Source organism: Diceros bicornis, chromosome 31 (genome assembly GCF_020826845.1).
Source record: "Diceros bicornis minor isolate mBicDic1 chromosome 31, mDicBic1.mat.cur, whole genome shotgun sequence".
NCBI classification, from domain to species: domain Eukaryota; kingdom Metazoa; phylum Chordata; class Mammalia; order Perissodactyla; family Rhinocerotidae; genus Diceros; species Diceros bicornis.
In genome coordinates this window covers 11909266-11926966 of record NC_080770.1, presented here as the reverse complement: position 1 = coordinate 11926966, position 17701 = coordinate 11909266, and the positions used below count along the sequence as shown (strand labels likewise).

Genomic DNA, 17701 nt, shown 5'->3' with positions numbered 1-17701 from the left:
CATGTGAACAAGTGGGCCCACTAATGCCGCAGGGACTAAGACCTCAGCCCCTGGCTGAAATGATCATGACCCATCTCCTACCACCTGACACCCAAAGGCAGGGTCTGCACAGCTGGGCGAGGTCCACTGACGTCCCCATTCCTGTCCTCCTTCCAATACACACACCACACCTGATGGGTGAGCTTTTCTCAGCACTAAACTAACAGAATTCCCTGATTCTTCGGGAATCAGATGGGTAAAAGGGACACCAGAGGGAAAAGAAATCTCCATGTTCTAAGGCTCAGTGGTAGAACAAGCCAGCCCGCAGGTCTCTCTAGAGGAATCACTAACAGCACCTGGGCGCGCAGGGGGGCCACTGAGTCTGGTAGAGCGCACACCTGGCCCACACTCGATGCAGGCAGCGGTTACAGGCAGTGGCATGGACTAACACAGACACGACTTTGAATCCTGGTTCTGCTTCAAGTCAGCTACAGAATCTCAGGCCTATTATTTAGCGTCTTGGGATCTGTAGTCAGAATGGCACCCATCTCGTGGGGATGTGGAAAAGGATTCAAATGAACTGATGAAGGCAGAGCTGCTAGCACAGTCCAGGTGCTCACTCATTGTGAGTTACTATCATCATTAATGTCTGCACTCAACTCCTCCCAGGTCATCTGCTCCACCACCAGGTGGCATCTATAGCTGGTCACACTGGGAAGAGGGCCCCCCCATCACTTACTTTGCCCAAACTTGGCTGCAGCCTCCCTCAATCCCTAGGCTTCTCTGCACAGGGTCCCCTGTCCATCAGGTGCACAGGGGCCCTGACCACAAGGCGCAGTTATCAGTGTGCACAGATGCACACACCAGACAGCTGGGAGGGGGACTCTGGCATCAGACACCTGGCCTGTGGATCCCAACTCTGCCATTTCCTGGCTGAGTAACTTCGGGCAAGTCACTTATCCCTTTTATATCATATTTTCCAGATTATAAAATAGGAAACATTTCCTTCCTTGTGAGATAACCAAGTGCTCAAAAGCCATTCACTATTAAGGACACCAATACATACCAGGAGTTACATGCAAGTCCAGGAAGACTATCACATGGCTCTTTGGTGCCTCCTGGTTTGCCCCTCCCCAGGTCTACGAGGGTCAGAACTGCCCTGAGGCTTTTACAGGTTGCCCAAAGCTCATTTAACCACAGACATTTCAGCAGAGAAGGCTTTGATTCTTAAAACATGTTTAATGAAAATCAGGCTTCATAAACAAGCAAAATGCCCACCCATATGGAAAGCGGGGGAGCTGGTCGTGTGACCAAGGTGCCTGGCAGTCATCCCAATGGCTTTGAAGACTTCATCCACTCCGGAAGCTCAATCATAGCCCTCCTGCCGACATCTGGCCACGTGGGTTGGGGTGGACAGTCAGCCTCATCGCCACCTACTAAGAGTAAGCGCGCTCGGGACCCCAGGTGCCATGCTACTTGTCATCCATGCACAGCAGCATGGAGCCTGGGACCTGGCAGCACTTGTCTGGAGAGAGCAGGAAAAGCCACAGTGCCAACATTTAGGAGAGGAGCAACATGCCTCCCTCCCCACCCCAGTTTCTCCTCTGGGGAAGAGCCAACAGCTCACACTCTGGCATAACACACAACACTGGGTTTGGCCAGGCAAGCCGCCACGGTGGGAGCAGGTGAGGCACTTTGATTCTGAGCAAGGAACACCTCTGAAGGTGGCCGTGGTACCCAGGGCTCTGCTGGGCACAACGCACCAGAACTAGGCATGTTTCGTGGTGAGCTGGAGAGTGAAAATGAGCTGGGTTAGGGCCCTGCCAAGAGAGCAAGGTTGAACCTTCCAGCAAGGAGACGTACAGAAGTCTGAGGCACCCCTGCTACGCATCCCGAATGGGCCAGCTGGGGACAGGTCTGTTCTTGGGAGAGCAGGTTACCAGGGTTCGCAGGGCTGCCTGACAGCGACAGGCTTGTAAGTCACAGGGAAAGGCCGGGATCCAGGCCTCAGCTGTAGCGGCAGCTAGAAGAGGTGGGGCCATAGGGTCACAATGCATGCAGACACAGAACGCAGCGACATGAGCAGAATAGCAAAGAACTGTCACCTCCTCAGCTTTTCCTCTGCAGAAGCAGCTCTGCCACCACTCTCCCCGTCTCCCTTGAACACCTCACAGTGTTCCCACCCGGCCTCGTGTCCAGGCGGGCCGGATGGAGGTAACAGAGCAGACAAAGCCTGCCCCATGGCAGCCGGCCTAAAGGAAATGCACCCTCAAGGGGAAAGCTGACGGACGCATCACCTCACTTTTCACATTCCCAATTGCACTCGAGTCCTGGCTCCTCTGAGCGGTGGGGTTTCCTACCACATCCCTAGGGGTCTAAAGGGGAAATCAGCCTGACTTACTGCATGAGCAGCCAGAGAAGGAGGGCTTTGTGTAAATGGAACACCTGAGAAGTTGATGCCAAGAAGGGGTGTGGAAGCCAAAGCCACCAAGAAAAGCGACGGGCAGCAAGCCGGCGGAGAGAGCAGGCCCGACCCGGAGCCCAAAGCAAGTCTGTTGCCGAAACCAGACGGGAGCCCCGGGACAGCAGAGCTTCTGAGAGGAGTCCAGACCACACACCAACTGCTCCCGGGAGCCCCTTTCCGCTTCACTCCCTGTCACGCAACAGGGGCTGGAAAGACAGGCAGATGCACAGGGGTTAATGGCATGACGTCAAACCACCCCTGACCTGCAGGAGTCACACCAGGCCTGAGCTGTTCAGACAGACCCCCAACCTGCAGGGTGGTCCCCACCAGAGCCACCAGGTGTTTCAGCCTGATGCACACCCCATCTCGGCACATCCCTCAGGTGCCTGAGGGGCCAAGAGCAGGCAAAACCTGTTCCAAGCCCTCAACTTGTTCCAAGCACCTGCTAGATAAGCTCCCACCCCACACACTAGGCACAGAGCTGGAAAAGCAGAAATTACGACATTGCCGCATCATGCTCCAGCCTTTCCTTGGGGAAGATAAGGCCACATTTCCCCTTGTGAAACCATGAGAATTTGGGGAGGGAGTAACCCCCGGTCCTCTCTCAGTAGACAGGCCCCCGGAGCCCCTGAGCTGAGCAGCTACATATGCCACGATGGCCAGGATGTGCTGGTTTGACCCCAGTGCTCCCCATCAGCCAACCTAACCCCACTTTCAAGCTACTTGGGTTGATCTTCCTGGCAAGGCCCAAGCCTTTCCTGGGTGACCCTTCTCTAGACCTGGCCCTACCCCAAGCTGGAATAGGAGCCCAGGACCCCATACCTGTCTGTCAGTCAGCATCCCCGGCTCTGGGCGCTTCCAAGATGAAGCCAGAAGGATATAGAGCACCAGCAGCCCGAAGACCACCACGAGCACCCCAGTGCTGTTGGCAAAGATGGCCTCACTGGGCAGGTGGGAGTACTGGTTGGTGCCATTTTTCCTGAAGATGACAAAGCAATGTGGGCCCTTGAGAGACTTTTCCACCTGTTTTTGCCCAGTGGGAGACTCTATGCTATCACTAACGGAGGGTGAGAACAGCTTCCCAGGACCACCTGTGACTTGGAAGGTTAATACACTTTCCAAGTCCCTGCCGCTATAACAGACACCTGCAGAATGCTTTTTACCCATGAAGAAAGTGAAGCACAAAGAGGTGAAATGAACTGGCCCAGAGTTATGTAACTAGTAAATGGCACAGCCAAGCTCTAAACCCAGGTCTGACCTCAAAGCTTATTTGCTTTTCACTATACTCCCCTCTGCCTCCAAAGAATGGGGCACAGTAGGGGTTAGGCATGCAGGCCCTGATCCTAACTCAAATCCCAGCTCCGCCACTTGCTGGCTGCGTGCCCTTAGGTAAACTATTTATCCTCTCTGTGCCTTGGTTCCCTCATTTGTAAGTGGCAAGGACAACAGTAGCGACGTTGTAGGGCCATTAGAAGACTAAATTTAAGGTACTTAGAAAAGTTTCTGATACGTGGTAGGTGCTAAATCAATTTGATGCTGGATAAATATTTGCTGACCAATTTACTAATCTCAACCTAAAGAAAAACCAATTCCATTACCTTCCAGATCAGGAACGAGCCCAACCCCACAGGCTCCCCTTCCTTGGATGGGTCCTATGATTATAGGGTGCATCTTTTGAAGACCCTGTTCTTTCCCGTCCACCATAGAGTTGGGGGCCCCATCCCACTCACAAACTGAAGAAAAGCTTCTCGTTAATGCCGGAAATAACAGACGTAATGGCCAGAGAGAGGATGGAGGATCCAAAGAAGACGTGGATGGGTTTAAGGAGGCTGCGCAGCCACACGGGCGCCCAGGGCAGCAGGAAGACGGCAAAGCCCAGGAACCACTGCGGACACGAGGAGGAAGAACCTGACTGTACCGTGTGTGAACAGAGGCGCACTAGGCCACCGCCACCAGCACCTGCTGCCGTCAGTGAACCTCCGCCCTTCTTTCCCAACTCAAACCTCCCTCCAGGCATGGCCCCAGCACCACACCTGGCTTCCTCACTGTGGTCTGTCTGTTTCTCTTACACAAATTAAGAACATTACAGGAAATACTTGGCCACAGCCCCACTCTCCCACAAACCCAGCTGTCTTGTTTGTCTCTGCTCCTTCCTGGCTCATAAAACTCCTCACTTGTATAGAGCTGACATCAGAATACGGAAACCACTTCTAGAATTGCTTCTGGTTCACCGCAAGGTGGAAGGGGGGCAGGGGGAAAGGACGATGTAGAGTCAGCGTGGTACGTGCTAGGACAAAGTCAGCTCAGAGCACTCTGGGACGACAGATGGGCAGTGTGATGCGTAAGAGTAGGGAACAGTGTGAGAGTGGGAACCACCAACCTCCCTTCAAGGGCCTTGAAACTGCCGATTCTACAGGACGCGCCCTGCAAGGCCGTCTCCAGGCAATGAGCGGAGGGAATGTTTGGTGCTGATGCAAGGGAAGCCCCAACCGGAGCCCACAGCTGCCGTCCAGCAGTGGGAACCCAGTGGAGGACAGAGAACCCACCTGGCAGGCGAAGAGGAAGACGGCGGTGATACCCAGCCAGCTGTGCAGCGAGTAGAGGTTGGCGATTTTGTTATGGTTGTGAAATTTAAAGACAGCAACCAGTCCCAGCACGGTCAGGATGAAGGCCATCAGGTGCAGGGCTGCATGGAGGAGTTTCCAGGGCAGCTTGGGTCCCACCCACGACTGGGGCAAACGGTACACCAGTGACGCTGCAGGAGAGAGCAGTGCCAGGGCTCAGCTTCTTCCCCTCGTGCTCACCCACACGTTAGGGAATTACCCAACATGATCCCACACAGCCTCCTAATGAGGCAGGAAGGAAATGCTAGGACAGCAGTGTGAACTCCTCAGCATCTTCTGTCCTAGCATTATTTTGGAGATAGCAGACAGCCATGAAGTGGGGAGAGAAAAGACAGTGAGAACAAGGGAGGAATAGGATTCCCGGACCTGCCATGCCATCATTACAATAATAAATGCAGGGCCGGCCCTGCAGCTTAGCGGTTGGGTGCACGCGCTCCACTGCTGGTGGCCCGGGTTCGGATCCCGGGCGCACACCGACGCACCGCTTGTCCGGCCATGCTGAGGCCGCGTCCCACATACAGCAACTAGAAGGATGTGCAGCTATGACATACAACTATCTATTGGGGCTTTGGGGGAAAAAATAAATAACTAAAATTAAAAAATAATAATAATAATAAATGCAGCCTGTCTGCAGTTTTGCAGGTTAAAAAGCAATGCCGCATTCATTATTTCATCTCACTGAGTTCTCACAACTGAAGTGAGTTGTCAGGAACACAGACTTTAAGGTTAGATAACCTAGGTCCAAATCCTGGCTCTGCCTCCCAGGTATTCGGCATCTTCTTTCTAGATCTCAGTTTCTTCATCTGTAAAATGGGGATAACAATAGAGCCCACCTCACCAGCTTCTTGTAAGAACAAAACGGGATGACATAGCTGAAGTACATGGGGTAAGCTGCTATTATCAATGTCATCTTCATTCCCATTTTACAGATGGGGAAAATGAGGCTCACCTGGGCCCCAAGGCCCAGCTCCGAATGCATGGGGCAAAAATGGGTCTGGCAAGAGTAAGGAGATCCCTCATTTAAGGACCTGACTATTCCATGAATGGCTTCATCCTCCTGCTCCCTAGAGCAGGGGGTGGCAAACTACAGCTCACAGGCCAAATCCAGCCCACCACCTATCTTTATAAACAAAGTTTTATTGGAAAACAGCCACACGTGTTTTCATGTTGTCTATGGCTACTCGAAGGGCAACACAGATCACATGGCTTGCAAAGCCTGAAGTATTTACTATCTGGCCCTTTACAGAAAAAGTTTGCCGACCCCTGCCCTAGGGTATCTGTGAAGGTGCCCTTTCGGGTGCCCCCATTCTCACTACTTCTTCCTCCAAATGACACCTGGGCCCAGAGACAGCCCAACCCACCCCACCCCCTCAGCCCCGAACCCAACAGTGACAAAGGCCAGCCTTGGAGAGGGAGAGCTCTGCCCCATCCAGGCCTGGGCCACAGCACATCTTCCATGCTGGCCTCGTACTCACCAGCACTGTAGACCACCACCATGCCAGTAACCATGAGCACCGGGTGCCAGTTGAACATGTACGTACTGCCATCCCAGGCAAAGCCACCGCGCCAGTACTGCATCCAGTAAATGGTGAAGAGGATGCACATGGAGCCCAGGGACCCCAGCACCAGGCAGGACAGGTAAAACCATCCGACAGCCATTCTGCTCAAGCACTCCTAGAAGAAGCGGAAGTCACACATCCCTGCCAGCTGGGGTGTGCCCTGCATACCGGCTTAACACTGACCTTGCTCTTGGCCCGAGGGATGGATGCTTTCTGTTTCAGTTGCCCTGCTATCAGCCTGGGCACCGCCCCATGAGGCCTCAGTGGCTGGGTGGGCCTGATCTCTGATTATGGACAGAGAGTGAGGCCCCACCCAACACCTGGCAGCACACAGTCCAGCCAGCTTGGGCCCAGAGCTGGCCCTAAAGAGGGGCCTCCTATGCTGCGGCTGGATGCCAAGGCTCAGGGCCCTGGAATTAGTCCCCCCTCACAGGACCAAAGGTTAAAGAGTTACCCTCCCAGAAAAGAAGGGACAGGAATCCAAATCCAGGCTAGGTCACACAAATGCCAGGCCCTCAGTTCTAACATAATGAGGCAAAATCACAATCTCCAAGAAGCAAACACACTCCTCTTAGGCCAGCTGGGAGGAAGTCCTAAAGGCTCTCACTTCTACAGGAAAGTTCTTCCCCAGATGGTGAACTGTGAGGGGCTAATCCTCCCATTGGGAAGGTAAGACCAGGCCTTCGCTCCAGAGTCCCCACACTCCACACCTTGAATTGGGCGATAGTTCTCAGCTGTCCCCAGGCCTGAGACTTCTGCTTTCTCTTCCTCTGGGGAAAGTCCAGAGGAGAAAAGAGGAAGCAAGAACTCATGGTCTAGAAAGCATGAGTTTATTTTGAGATTTCCACGCGTACTTGATAAACTCAGAAGCCAACTCTGGTTTCACGCATGGCGAATGCCTAGGCCCCTGAGCAGCTGCTCTTAAAAGCCAGGCAAGGGCTGGCCCCGTGGCTTAGCGGTTAAGTGCATGCGCTCCGCTACTGGCGGCCCGGGTTCGGACCCCGGGCGCGCACCGACGCACCGCTTGTCTGGCCATGCTGAGGCCGCGTCCCCCATTCAGCAACTAGAAGGATGTGCAACTATGACATACAACTGTCTAATGGGGCTTTGGGGAAAAAAAAAAAGGAGGAGGATTTGGCAATAGATGTTAGCTCAGAGCCGGTCTTCCTCAGCAAAAAGAGGCGGATTAGCACAGATGTTAGCTCAGGGCTGATCTTCCTCACAAAAAAAATAAATTAAAAAAAAAAAAGCCAGGCAAGAGGGTGTGAGGGGTGGCAGGCGTGTGAACTAAGCCACAGGACTGCCCTGCTTTCAGCTAAGGTGTAGGCAGCATGGGCCCAGCTCTCAAGGCAGTCACACTGTCCCATGGACTCACACCAAGAAGGTGACACTGTGGCTTCCTGCAGTTGAGGTCCCTCAACCTGAACCAGCTAACAGAGAGAAGAGGAGGCCCCTAAAATAGCCAACAACTCCCAAGAAGAGAAAAGACTTGATTCTTCACCTTTAGACCTAGTGGCAGGCTGATACAGTGGTGTCCTGGGCTCCAATTCTTATGAACTGAGGCACCTCAAGCAGATCACTTAACTCGTGTAGGTCTCAGACTCCTCATCTGAAAGAAAGGCATGGTAATAAGATAATTTACTGAAAGGCAGCTAAGAGCAGACACTAGAACCTTACACACATGATCCCATTTACACACAGGATCCTCTTGACAACTCTGTGAGGAGTTATCATTCCCACTTCATAGATGAGGAAACTGAGGCTCAGAAAGATTAAGTCCCTAGCATTAGGACCCAGCAAATGGGCAGGAAGTTTCAAACCCTTGTGTTTGGCCTCAAGGCCCATGTTTTTTCCTTGACCAGAGGTTGTCAGAAGGTCAAATGAGAAAATGCAGACAAGGACATTGTGAGAGTAAAGTATTATACTTTTCTTAGCATCGTCCCAGCATTTCATCCTAACTACTAACAAAAACCTGAAGCTCACAGCCCCCGTGCCTGCCCAGGCCTCTCAGTGGCCCTCATTCCATGCCATGCCAGCTCTCTCCATGCCAGGCGTCCCTTAACCAGAAACAGATGCTCAGGTCTTACAAGGTGATCCAAGTTGGCACTAATCTCTGAGAAAGGAAGATCTGAGGGCTGGGGGGGAAGACAAGCTTCCATGAGGCTGCAGGGAGAAAATCATGCCACCAGCTTCCTAGAAGCTTCGTGACTCAAACTGCTGAGCTCAGAGATTTGCTACCTGGCCTCAGAGCAGTCCCCTTAGTTCCTGCAAGAGCAGAGGAAGTTTCAGGCCACCAGACGTTCAGTCACCCCCCAGTGAGCTGTTAAGTCAGCATGAAGGAGCGCTTGGTCAGTAGGCTCCATCCATCAGATAACATCTACTTTCACAACTTTTTTTTCCCTTTGTAAGAGGAAAAAAGAAAAGTAAATATAATCCCAAAGGGACTGTATCTACCCCCCTAGAAGAGGTCCTGATTACTGCTCTGGGACAGACTTGGAATACACAATGGGGACCTTTCTTGACACAGGGCTAAAATGTTATACTGCTCAGTACACAGAGGAGCCCTTCCTGAAAGAGAGCACAAAAGCAGAGAAAAAGGAAGAATGACATGAAAACCGCAACCCAAACACTGAGAATATTCTCTCACTTATTCTGAGAGCAGGCTGCGCTATGATTTTAGGATGTGCTCACCACCGTTTGATCTCCTATTCTGCCCTGACTGTGCAGAGCCCCATTCTAAAGCAGAAGTCCGCAAACTCTTTTGTAAAGGGCCAGAATGGTAAATATTTTAGGCTTTGCAAGCCATATGGACTCTGTCACAACTATGTCATCAACTCTGCTGATGTAGCACAAGAGCAGTCAGAGACAATACCTTCACAAATGAACATGGCTGTGTTCTCAAAAAACTTTATTTATGGACACTGAAATTTCAGTTTCATATCACTTTCACGTGTCACAAAAATACTATCCTTTTCATTTTTCTCAATCATTTAAAAATGTAAAAACCATTCAGGTGGGCCAGATTGTCCTGTAGATCACAGTTTGTCGACACTGATCTAAGGAGTCTATAGTCCAGCCTAAAACTCCCCTCAGTCCCTTGGCAGAAAGGATTCTCCCAGGCTGCACTAAAATTGATCAGGCCCAGGGTAGGAAATGGGTATTTCCTGTTCAGCCCTTAGTCTCATGAAAAGGCTCTATTCCAAACTCTTACAGTGTTACCTTTATAATTCAGAACTACAGATAGATGAAGGAATAGAAAGTCAACTTGTTGCTCCCACTTCCCAAATGAATGATAGGGGCTTTAGGAATCCTGAGAACCAGACTTAGGGTTAAAGTTCTAAATTCTTATCTTAACAGATCAAAAACACTAAATCCCAAAGAGACTTGGCCAAGGCGAGTGAGTGGCAGTGCTGATATAGGAATCCAGGTTCACTCCTCAGCTCCAAGGACTCCTCAGGTAGCTTCTGGAAAGTCAGGACTCAGGAGTGAGGGGCCCTACTCAGTCGGGAAGTAGATAAGGCCCTCCTTAGCACCGGAGTGATTACAGACCCGCCCTTGGGATTGTGCTCTGGTCTGGCTCAGGTGTCCGGAGAACCGTTCCAGGAACCCGGAGACCGATCCCTGATTCCTCTGCTGGGAACCCAGGGACCGATCCCTGACTCCCCTGCTGGGAACCCAGGGACCGATCCCTGACTCCTCTGCTGGGACCCCTTGGTCCCAGCTAATCCTGGGTGAAAATGCAGGCGAGGGACTCCGCCTGCTGACTGCGACTTCCGAAGAGCTTTCGTGCCTTTACAACCAACACCTGGGGAAGCAAGGGCACGGAGAACGGTGTCCGTTTCCGAAAAGAGAAAACTGAGGCCGAGCGAGGGTTCGAGACAGCGCGAAGCGAGGTAGTAGCGGAGCGAGCACTCGAAGCCAGGTCCCTGAGCTCCCAGCCCGGGCTGTTTCTCACCCCCAAAACACAGCGGCACGCAGCCGGGCTGGGGACTCCGAGACCGGCCTCTCGCCACCCGGCGCCAACACCGCAGCTCCCGAGGCTCCTGGGAGATGGAGTCAGGGTCTCTCTGGGACGCCTGCACCCACCTGGCACCGCTGCCCCAGAGCCAAGCAGCGGGCACTGCCTCGCCCTCTTATAGGCTCCCAGCACTTCCGGTGGCGCGCGCTGCCGCCTGGGAAATGAAGTCCAGAGCCGCTGTGACGCAGGGTCGCCGGCTCCCAGCCCGCCGAGGTGCTGATCCCAACTCCAACTCCTCCGTGGGCATTTCTTCTCCAAGTCTGGGGTTCCAAGGAGCAGGAATGCTGCCACGGGTGTGCCCTGTCCCTCACCCCCCATCCCGTGGAAGCGGAAATGTTCGGGCCGACGCGAAGCCTGTCGCCTGGAGTTGGCCTTCGGCGCGGCGAGGGCACGAGGCCTCGGTCGGCGGCTGGGAGGGCCAGGAGCAGGGCGCGGCGAGGCTGGGAGGGCCAGCAAGAGGGGCGGGCCCAGCAAAGAAGGCCCCAAACATGGCGGCCGGGCCGACCACAGTGCGGGAGAGAAAGCCGAGGACGAGCAGGTAGCCGTGCGCAGGCGGAGCCCGCGTCCGCCATCTACTTCCGGAACTTAAAACTCGTTTCCGGAAGCCGGGACGGTGTCCCCATGACAACCGACGTTGGGGCTTGGAGGTGCGAGTGTTGGATGTGGAGTGGATAAAGTGATGCGGTATAGGTAAAGTGGCCAGAAGACGGAATTTTTGTTGTGATTGTTTGGGTTTGGGTTTTTTGCCAAGGCAGCCCCATTTTCAAGTGGATTGGGAAGGGTGAGGAGAACTGCTCTGGGGACAAAGGGAACGCGGCAGGTAGCGGTGGACGGACTGTGAAGACCGTCCTTACCTTGCGAATCACCGCTGCCCTAAACCGGAGCAGACGGTCATCCTTCCCGTGGAGAGGGCGGCGGGTGGTTCTAGATAATGGATCCCCACAACAGCCCTGTGGTGGCCTGAGAAGTAGCGGGTAAGAGCACGAGCTCTGGTGTCACACCTGGTTGTGAATCCTGGCTCTGCTCACCTGCTACCTGGAGGAATGACTTGAACTCTGAGCTTGTGTCCTTGCCTGTAGGATGGGCATCATTCTTTGCCACCTTGCGGAGTAGCTGCGAGGATTAAAGGAAATTGTCTTGGTTGACATGTTTATCATGGTGCTGATATATAGGAGATAGCTAATTGATGTTTGTTAAATTTAATTAATATTCATTAAGTTAATGTTATTTCATGAATGAGGAAACTCAGGCTCAGAGAAACTACGTTCATACATTCAGTAAGGTGGGACTTCTCCACCAGTTGAGGTGGGCAAGGTTCCTTAACTTCTCAGAGCCTCTGTAAAATGGGGATTATATGCATAGTAACGGCTACTTCTCGAGCTGGGTGTAGGACTAAATAAGATAATAAATATGAAAAAAGTTTGTAAGACAATTTACGGATGTTAATTTAATTTAACCTCACTCTAACAATTCAAAGCATTTTGAAATTTGCTTATAGATTTGATCCAACTGGAAGGTCACAGGACAACCCCAGAGCAACTTCTGGGTCTTGGAATTTATGAAATTAAAGGCACAGCTCCCCTTACTTCATGCCACCGTGTTGCTATGGTAACCTTAAACATAAAGTTTTGCAGAAGAGGGCTATTTCCTCTTCGCTTTCTCTGCCTACACCACTTCTCACTTCTGGGCCAACATTTTTCCTGCCTAGTTATGCATCAGACTACCAGTTATGTTAGAGGCAGCTTTGCACAGTAGTTAAGAGGACAGACTATGGACCCAGGCTGCCTGGATCTGAATCCCAGCTCTGCCACTTACTGGCAGTGTGACCTTGGACAAATTATTTTACCTCTCTGGGCCTCAGTGGTCCCATCTGTAAAATGGGAAGAGTAATAGTGTATCTTCTATCTTGTTATTGTGAGATTTAAATAATGTTAGTGCTTAGAATAGTCTCTGGCACATTGTAAGTGGTATAGAAGGGTTTACTGCTACAATTAGTATTAGTATTATATTGGAATTAGAATTAGTATTATTACATGACCAGACAATCACTCTTTTTAGTACCCCCAGATTCCTTTGGACTCAAAAGTGGTTAGAAAGTGCTCTGCGTTTAGAATGTTCCAGGCATGGAGAAAGGTTTGAGGGTGATGGTCTCTGGAAGGAGTGACTACTTGGTTTGTTGTTGTTGTTGTTGGTTTTGTTCACTGATGTATCCCAAGCACCTAGAATGGTGCCTGGCACATAGTAGGTCCTCAGTAAATATTTATTGTATTAATGAATTTCTAACCTCACTCTCTTTTTGCCTCCACAGGCCCTTGTCTTAGAGCAAGGGAAACAGCTCTGATTCTGAGGAACTAGACGCTTCTCCTTCAGTGCTGGGGAGAGAGCCAGGAGCTGTTTTCTGGGGAACTGTGGAATGTGCCCTTGGGGGCCCAAGAGAGCAGAAGGAAGATGCTCCAGACCAGTAACTATAGCCTGGTGCTCTCCCTGCAGTTCCTGCTGCTGTCCTATGACCTCTTTGTCAATTCCTTCTCAGAGCTCCTCCGAATGGCTCCTGTCATCCAGCTGGTACTCTTCATGTGAGTTCAGTGGGTGGGACTAGACAGCTGAACCCAAGCGCTTTGAAGGCCCTGACAATCATGATTTAGCATTTTAAAGTTATTAATAGAGAAACATCAGGGACAATAAACTTTTATGTTGTCCTTGGTACTCCATGGTACATAGACATGTCACAGGTCCTGTTTTTATATACTGCCAACAAGGATTTGGGCTACAGAGAGCAGTTCACGGAGAAAATGAGGGTCAGACTGCTCACCCTGTCATTTTCTCCATTTGCGAGTAGAAATATTGTCTTACATTGCCATGAAAGAGGATTACAAAAGGGCAGGTTGAAAGGGCAATCATATTAATAATATATATGAATCTCATAAGATGGAAGCTGTTGGCATTTTTCCTCCACAATGATTGAGAGACTCCATGAGGCAAGTTCTAAACTGAGAACCACAGTCTTAAACATTATTTTCCTTCATTCAACAAGTATTCATTGGCCTGCCAGACAGTGTTCTAGTTGCATTTCTAGGACTAGTTGTAGTCTAGGCCTAACAATTTCCTGCTCTCATGGGGTTTTCGTTCTAGCAGAGAGGGACAATGAATACATTAAAATATATATATATATAATTTCATACAGTGGATATAAAGTAGCTGGGGTATATTAGGTAGCAGGGTTAAAGAAAAATTTTTCTGAAGAGGGGACATTTGAACTGAGACGTGAATGGCACAAAGGCCCCAGCCATGCAAAGATCAGGGAAAGTGCATTACTGTCTTGCTAGATGAAAACGTCTGATAGGACCAGGTTATGTGACAAACAGGTCTGGCATTTTCTGACATAGGGAGGAAACTGGCTTCTCCTCACAGGTGCCTAGGAGGTTTGTTAAGAGTGTCAGAGCAAGAAAGCCTTGTCTCTGGACTGTACCTGAACTGGTGGGGCCAGCAGGTAGTTTTAGCTTCATGTCCTTTGGGTCTCAAAGCCCATGCTACCTCTGGGGGTGGTTTGGGGGACTATACCACAGGGAAGGACAGACCTCATGGTGTCCCTTTGACTTAGGCCCAGCTCTTGGATCCTCACACAGGCCTCCATTTGGCTGTACTTTGTTTTATATGTCTGCAGCATCCAGGATATTGCAGTCCTCTTCAACATCATCATCATTTTCCTCATGTTCTTCAACACCTTCGTCTTCCAGGCTGGCCTGGTCAACCTCCTATTCCGTAAGTTCAAAGGGACCATCATCCTGACAGCTGTGTACTTCGCCCTCAGCATCTCCCTTCATGTCTGGGTCATGGTAAGAATGGAACTCTGAATTTCTGAATCCTTAAAGGGCTAGGAATGTCTTTTCTCTGGGAATCCAGCCTCATTCTTTTACATCTCACAGAATCCTGGATAGGAAACAGGTGAAATGAATGTAGTCTGGCCTGGAGCTGGGCACACGAGAGTTTCATAAGGCACTTTTGCGCAACCTTATGTGTTGAAGAACAGCCTTATCCAAGAGTTGAGGGATACTTCTGGAACATTCAGTTCACCTTTGCCCCAAACAGGCCTGCCAGGGCTATAACAGAAAGTTGAATCTATTTCATCATTAGCTGTTGGGCAGGTGGGTGTTGAAATCGGGTATTCTTAGGCATCAGGGTCCCATGGGAAAGAGCCAAGCAAGAGTGCTGTTTGCCCTTTAGTGCTTCATGCCCTCTGCTGTGTCCCCGTCACTCACACTAGAAGAACCAACTTCTATGATGCCTCCCTTTGGTTCTAACATAGGCCTCAGAGCAGATCCAGTTTTCACGGTTTCAGATTTCTTCTGCTTCACAAATTCTTCTGTCTCTTTGGATATCCCATGTGTTTTTCATCTAATCATTTTGATGGAACACATTAGAACCTGAGGGTTCTCCAGTCACTTTTTTAGGAAAGCCACCTTCTCAGACTGAACTTTCTGTTAGGTTGACCATGTAATTCCACGGGGAGGAGTAGAGCTCACAGGAAAGAGGCAGAGCAGTGCTGAAGTCTCTAGGTGTTTGCTGAAGAGGATTGTCTTTGCTCTGGTCTCTGGAGCCAAAATAGGTCCTGGCTTTGTACTATAAAGCTGTTAATCTGATTAAACCCTGAGTGCACCAGCCTTTATCTGACAGGAGCGGAGACTGAGATTTTCAAGGCGAGACAGTGACCATGCTGAACCCCTAAGCTAATGTATATCATTTCTCCTTGGCAAAGGCTGTGAAATGAAAGAGTGTAAATAGCTTAGTTCAAACTTCCTCCCTCAGGGTTAAAAGGAGATTTCCTTTGCAGCAAGAAAAGGAAGCTTGAGGCTCCTTTGAGAAACACTCCGTGGGGTTGTGGAAAGAAAGAAAGAGGGTGAGGTTAGTCAATTTTAAACCCAGTGGTATCCCTGCAGCTACCCAAGTTGGGGATGTTAGGGCCTCATCTGCCATTAACCTTTCCCTGTCTACTCATGTCCCCTTCAGAACTTACGCTGGAAAAACTCTAAACGCTTTGTCTGGACAGATGGACTTCAAACACTGTTTGTATTCCAGAGACTAGGTAAGGAACAGAACAACCTCAGGCCTCACTTTGGTCCCACCTACGGCTCTGGCAGTGAGGGCCTTGCTCCTGGCTTCCCCGCCCATCACAGCTGGTATGGGATGGTTGGGACAGCCTCACCAAGTACTGGAGAGATTACTGCCCTCTGCCTTTTCTGGGAGTCACTGGGAAATCATGAGGCAGGGCCCCTCTCAGCCTTGTTAGGTTCTGTTCTTACGCCGAAACGAATACTCAGGAGCCTTCCTGAGGCTTCTTTTCTGCTTACTCTCTGCAGCGGCAGTATTATACTGTTACTTCTACAAACGCACAGCTGTGAGACTGGGCGATCCTCGCTTCTACCAGGACTCTTTATGGCTACGCAAGGAGTTCATGCAAGTCCGAAGGTGACTTCTTATCACACTGGTGGATGCCTTTCCTTCCTGACAAAAGCCACATTTGCGGCTCTGAAGGGCAAGTGGTTGGCCCTCTGCCCCAGGAAGCAACGTGACTCTCCTGGGACAGGCTCAGGCCAGTTGTATTCAGCAGTCAAGAAGGAAGATCCTTCCTCTTGCAAATGACAGTGTTCCCCGATACAGACTCCAGTACATAATCCCTTTACAGCCTCCCACCTCAGTTCTGACCCCTTTCCTGCTCACCCCTATTCCTCACAGAGGGCTCTGTTGCTCTTATCCTTGGGAAGCCTTTTGCTTAGTCTGGCACAGCTGGAGCTCCCAGCACCCACTTCCCTTGTACCACACACTAATGACTGAAGAATGCAAAGAGTGATCTTTCTGTGCTCCTGACTGGTCACACGTTAGACATTTAGATTTTATACCCAAGGCACTTTTTTTACATTTTATAAATAGGAAATAAATTGCATTCTTTTTCCATAAATGGTGGAGTCTGTCTGTCTAGATAGATCTCTTCATGGGTAAGAGATATGCCAAGTCCTAGCCTAAGCATCTGCTTGACCCAGTGGGCAGACTGAGCCACAGAGCAAATACAGGTATTTATTGAGCCCCATTATGAGTACAAGGCATTTTTGCAGAAATTTAAGATGTAATCTGATGCCCCACCCCCACAGTTACAGACTTCTGTGCTTCGTTCAGACTCTCTCTCCCTATTAGAGGCCAAAAGAAGAATAAAAACTGTTCCTTAGCCTGTTTTGGCAAAAGAAATTTTTAAAATTCGTGTGCCCATAGTATCAGTGTTCTATTGCGAGAATAATGTTGTGTCACCAACCACCACGAAACTTCAGTGGCAGACAACAATGAGCAGTTACATGGCTCTTGAGCCTTGGAGTTCAGCTCATCGGGGCTGGATTCGGGTGATTTCTCCTGGGCTTGCTCATGTGTCTGTGTCAGCTGTGGATTGGCCAGGCAGCTGCAATAATCTTGGGGTCCTTGGCTGTTGGCTAACCTAGGCTGGCCTCAGCTGGAATGACTGGGCTGTTCAGTTCTGGTTCACGTGACTCATCCTCCAGAGGATAGCCTGGGTCTGTTCACAGGACAGTGGCAGAGGAGCAGGAGATCAAGCCCCAGGGTGCACTTCCATTTCAAGCCTCTGCTTGTATTGTGTCTCTTAGACTCCCACTGGTCAAAGCAAGTCATGTGACTGAGCCCAAAGTTTCCTGGCAAAAGGCCTGGCTACAGGGAGGGCCACTCAGTCAGTCTACCACACCAGAAAGTTGCTGTATGAAACTCCTGATTCAGAGACACTTCAGCACAGGCATTGGCAAGCTTTTTCTGTGAAGGGCCAGATAGTAAATCTGTTAGATTTTGAGGGCCAATGTCTCTGTTGAAACTACTCATCTGACATTGTAGCGTAAACTAAATGAACACAGCTGTGTTCCAAAATATTTTTTTTAGGGGGCTGGCCCCATGGGGTAGTGGTTAAATGCACGGGCTCCGCTGCTGGCGGCCCAGGTTTGGATCCCGGGCACGCACCAATGCACCGCTTGTCAGGCCATGCTGTGACAGCATCCCACATAAAGTG

General features: G+C 50.6%; 2 protein-coding genes across 6 annotated transcripts; one reads left to right on the top strand and one right to left on the bottom strand.

Annotated features, from left to right (window-relative positions):
* Window positions 1-1178: 1178 nt before the first annotated feature.
* Window positions 1179-8186, bottom strand: LOC131394986 (lysosomal membrane ascorbate-dependent ferrireductase CYB561A3). Of its 2 annotated transcripts, XM_058526736.1 has the most exons (6): window positions 8128-8186; window positions 6543-6741; window positions 4990-5198; window positions 4174-4328; window positions 3266-3422; window positions 2517-2649 (listed from the first exon to the last, which is right to left on the bottom strand). In XM_058526736.1, exons 2-6 carry the CDS (start codon window positions 6724-6726, stop codon window positions 2626-2628), a joined length of 729 nt encoding a protein of 242 aa, XP_058382719.1. In that variant the 5' UTR covers window positions 6727-6741; window positions 8128-8186; the 3' UTR covers window positions 2517-2625. The 2 variants fall into 2 exon arrangements, with proteins under 2 accessions (XP_058382720.1, XP_058382719.1); XM_058526737.1 differs by lacking the exon at window positions 2517-2649 and adding an exon at window positions 1179-2002 and having other exon boundaries at window positions 6543-8186.
* A 2799-nt stretch (window positions 8187-10985) lies between these two features.
* TMEM138 (transmembrane protein 138) lies at window positions 10986-16600 on the top strand. Of its 4 annotated transcripts, none has more exons than XM_058526725.1 (5): window positions 10986-11045; window positions 12953-13220; window positions 14309-14480; window positions 15652-15727; window positions 16002-16600. In XM_058526725.1, the coding sequence occupies exons 2-5, from the start codon at window positions 13093-13095 to the stop codon at window positions 16112-16114; spliced, it is 489 nt and encodes a 162-aa protein (XP_058382708.1). In that variant the 5' UTR covers window positions 10986-11045; window positions 12953-13092; the 3' UTR covers window positions 16115-16600. The 4 variants fall into 4 exon arrangements, with proteins under 4 accessions (XP_058382708.1, XP_058382707.1, XP_058382706.1 ...); XM_058526724.1 differs by lacking the exon at window positions 10986-11045 and adding an exon at window positions 11121-11182; XM_058526723.1 differs by lacking the exon at window positions 10986-11045 and adding an exon at window positions 11190-11334.
* Window positions 16601-17701: the final 1101 nt, after the last annotated feature.

What these genes read in the sequence shown, in the direction of transcription:
- LOC131394986 (XM_058526737.1), bottom strand. Translation starts at nt 6,726, where the DNA reads ATGGCTGTCGGATGGTTTTACCTGTCCTGCCTGGTGCTGGGGTCCCTG. An exon ending in TCTTCCTCTTCGCCTGCCAG is followed by an intron (nt 4,329 to 4,989) that starts GTGGGTTCTCTG and finishes TCGTGTCCGCAG; the next exon opens with TGGTTCCTGGGCTTTGCCGT. An exon ending in GAGAAGCTTTTCTTCAGTTT is followed by an intron (nt 3,423 to 4,173) that starts GTGAGTGGGATG and finishes TGTCATCTTCAG; the next exon opens with GAAAAATGGCACCAACCAGT.
- TMEM138 (XM_058526725.1), top strand. Translation starts at nt 13,093, where the DNA reads ATGCTCCAGACCAGTAACTATAGCCTGGTGCTCTCCCTGCAGTTCCTG. An exon ending in ATCCAGCTGGTACTCTTCAT is followed by an intron (nt 13,221 to 14,308) that starts GTGAGTTCAGTG and finishes ATATGTCTGCAG; the next exon opens with CATCCAGGATATTGCAGTCC. An exon ending in CCCTTCATGTCTGGGTCATG is followed by an intron (nt 14,481 to 15,651) that starts GTAAGAATGGAA and finishes TGTCCCCTTCAG; the next exon opens with AACTTACGCTGGAAAAACTC.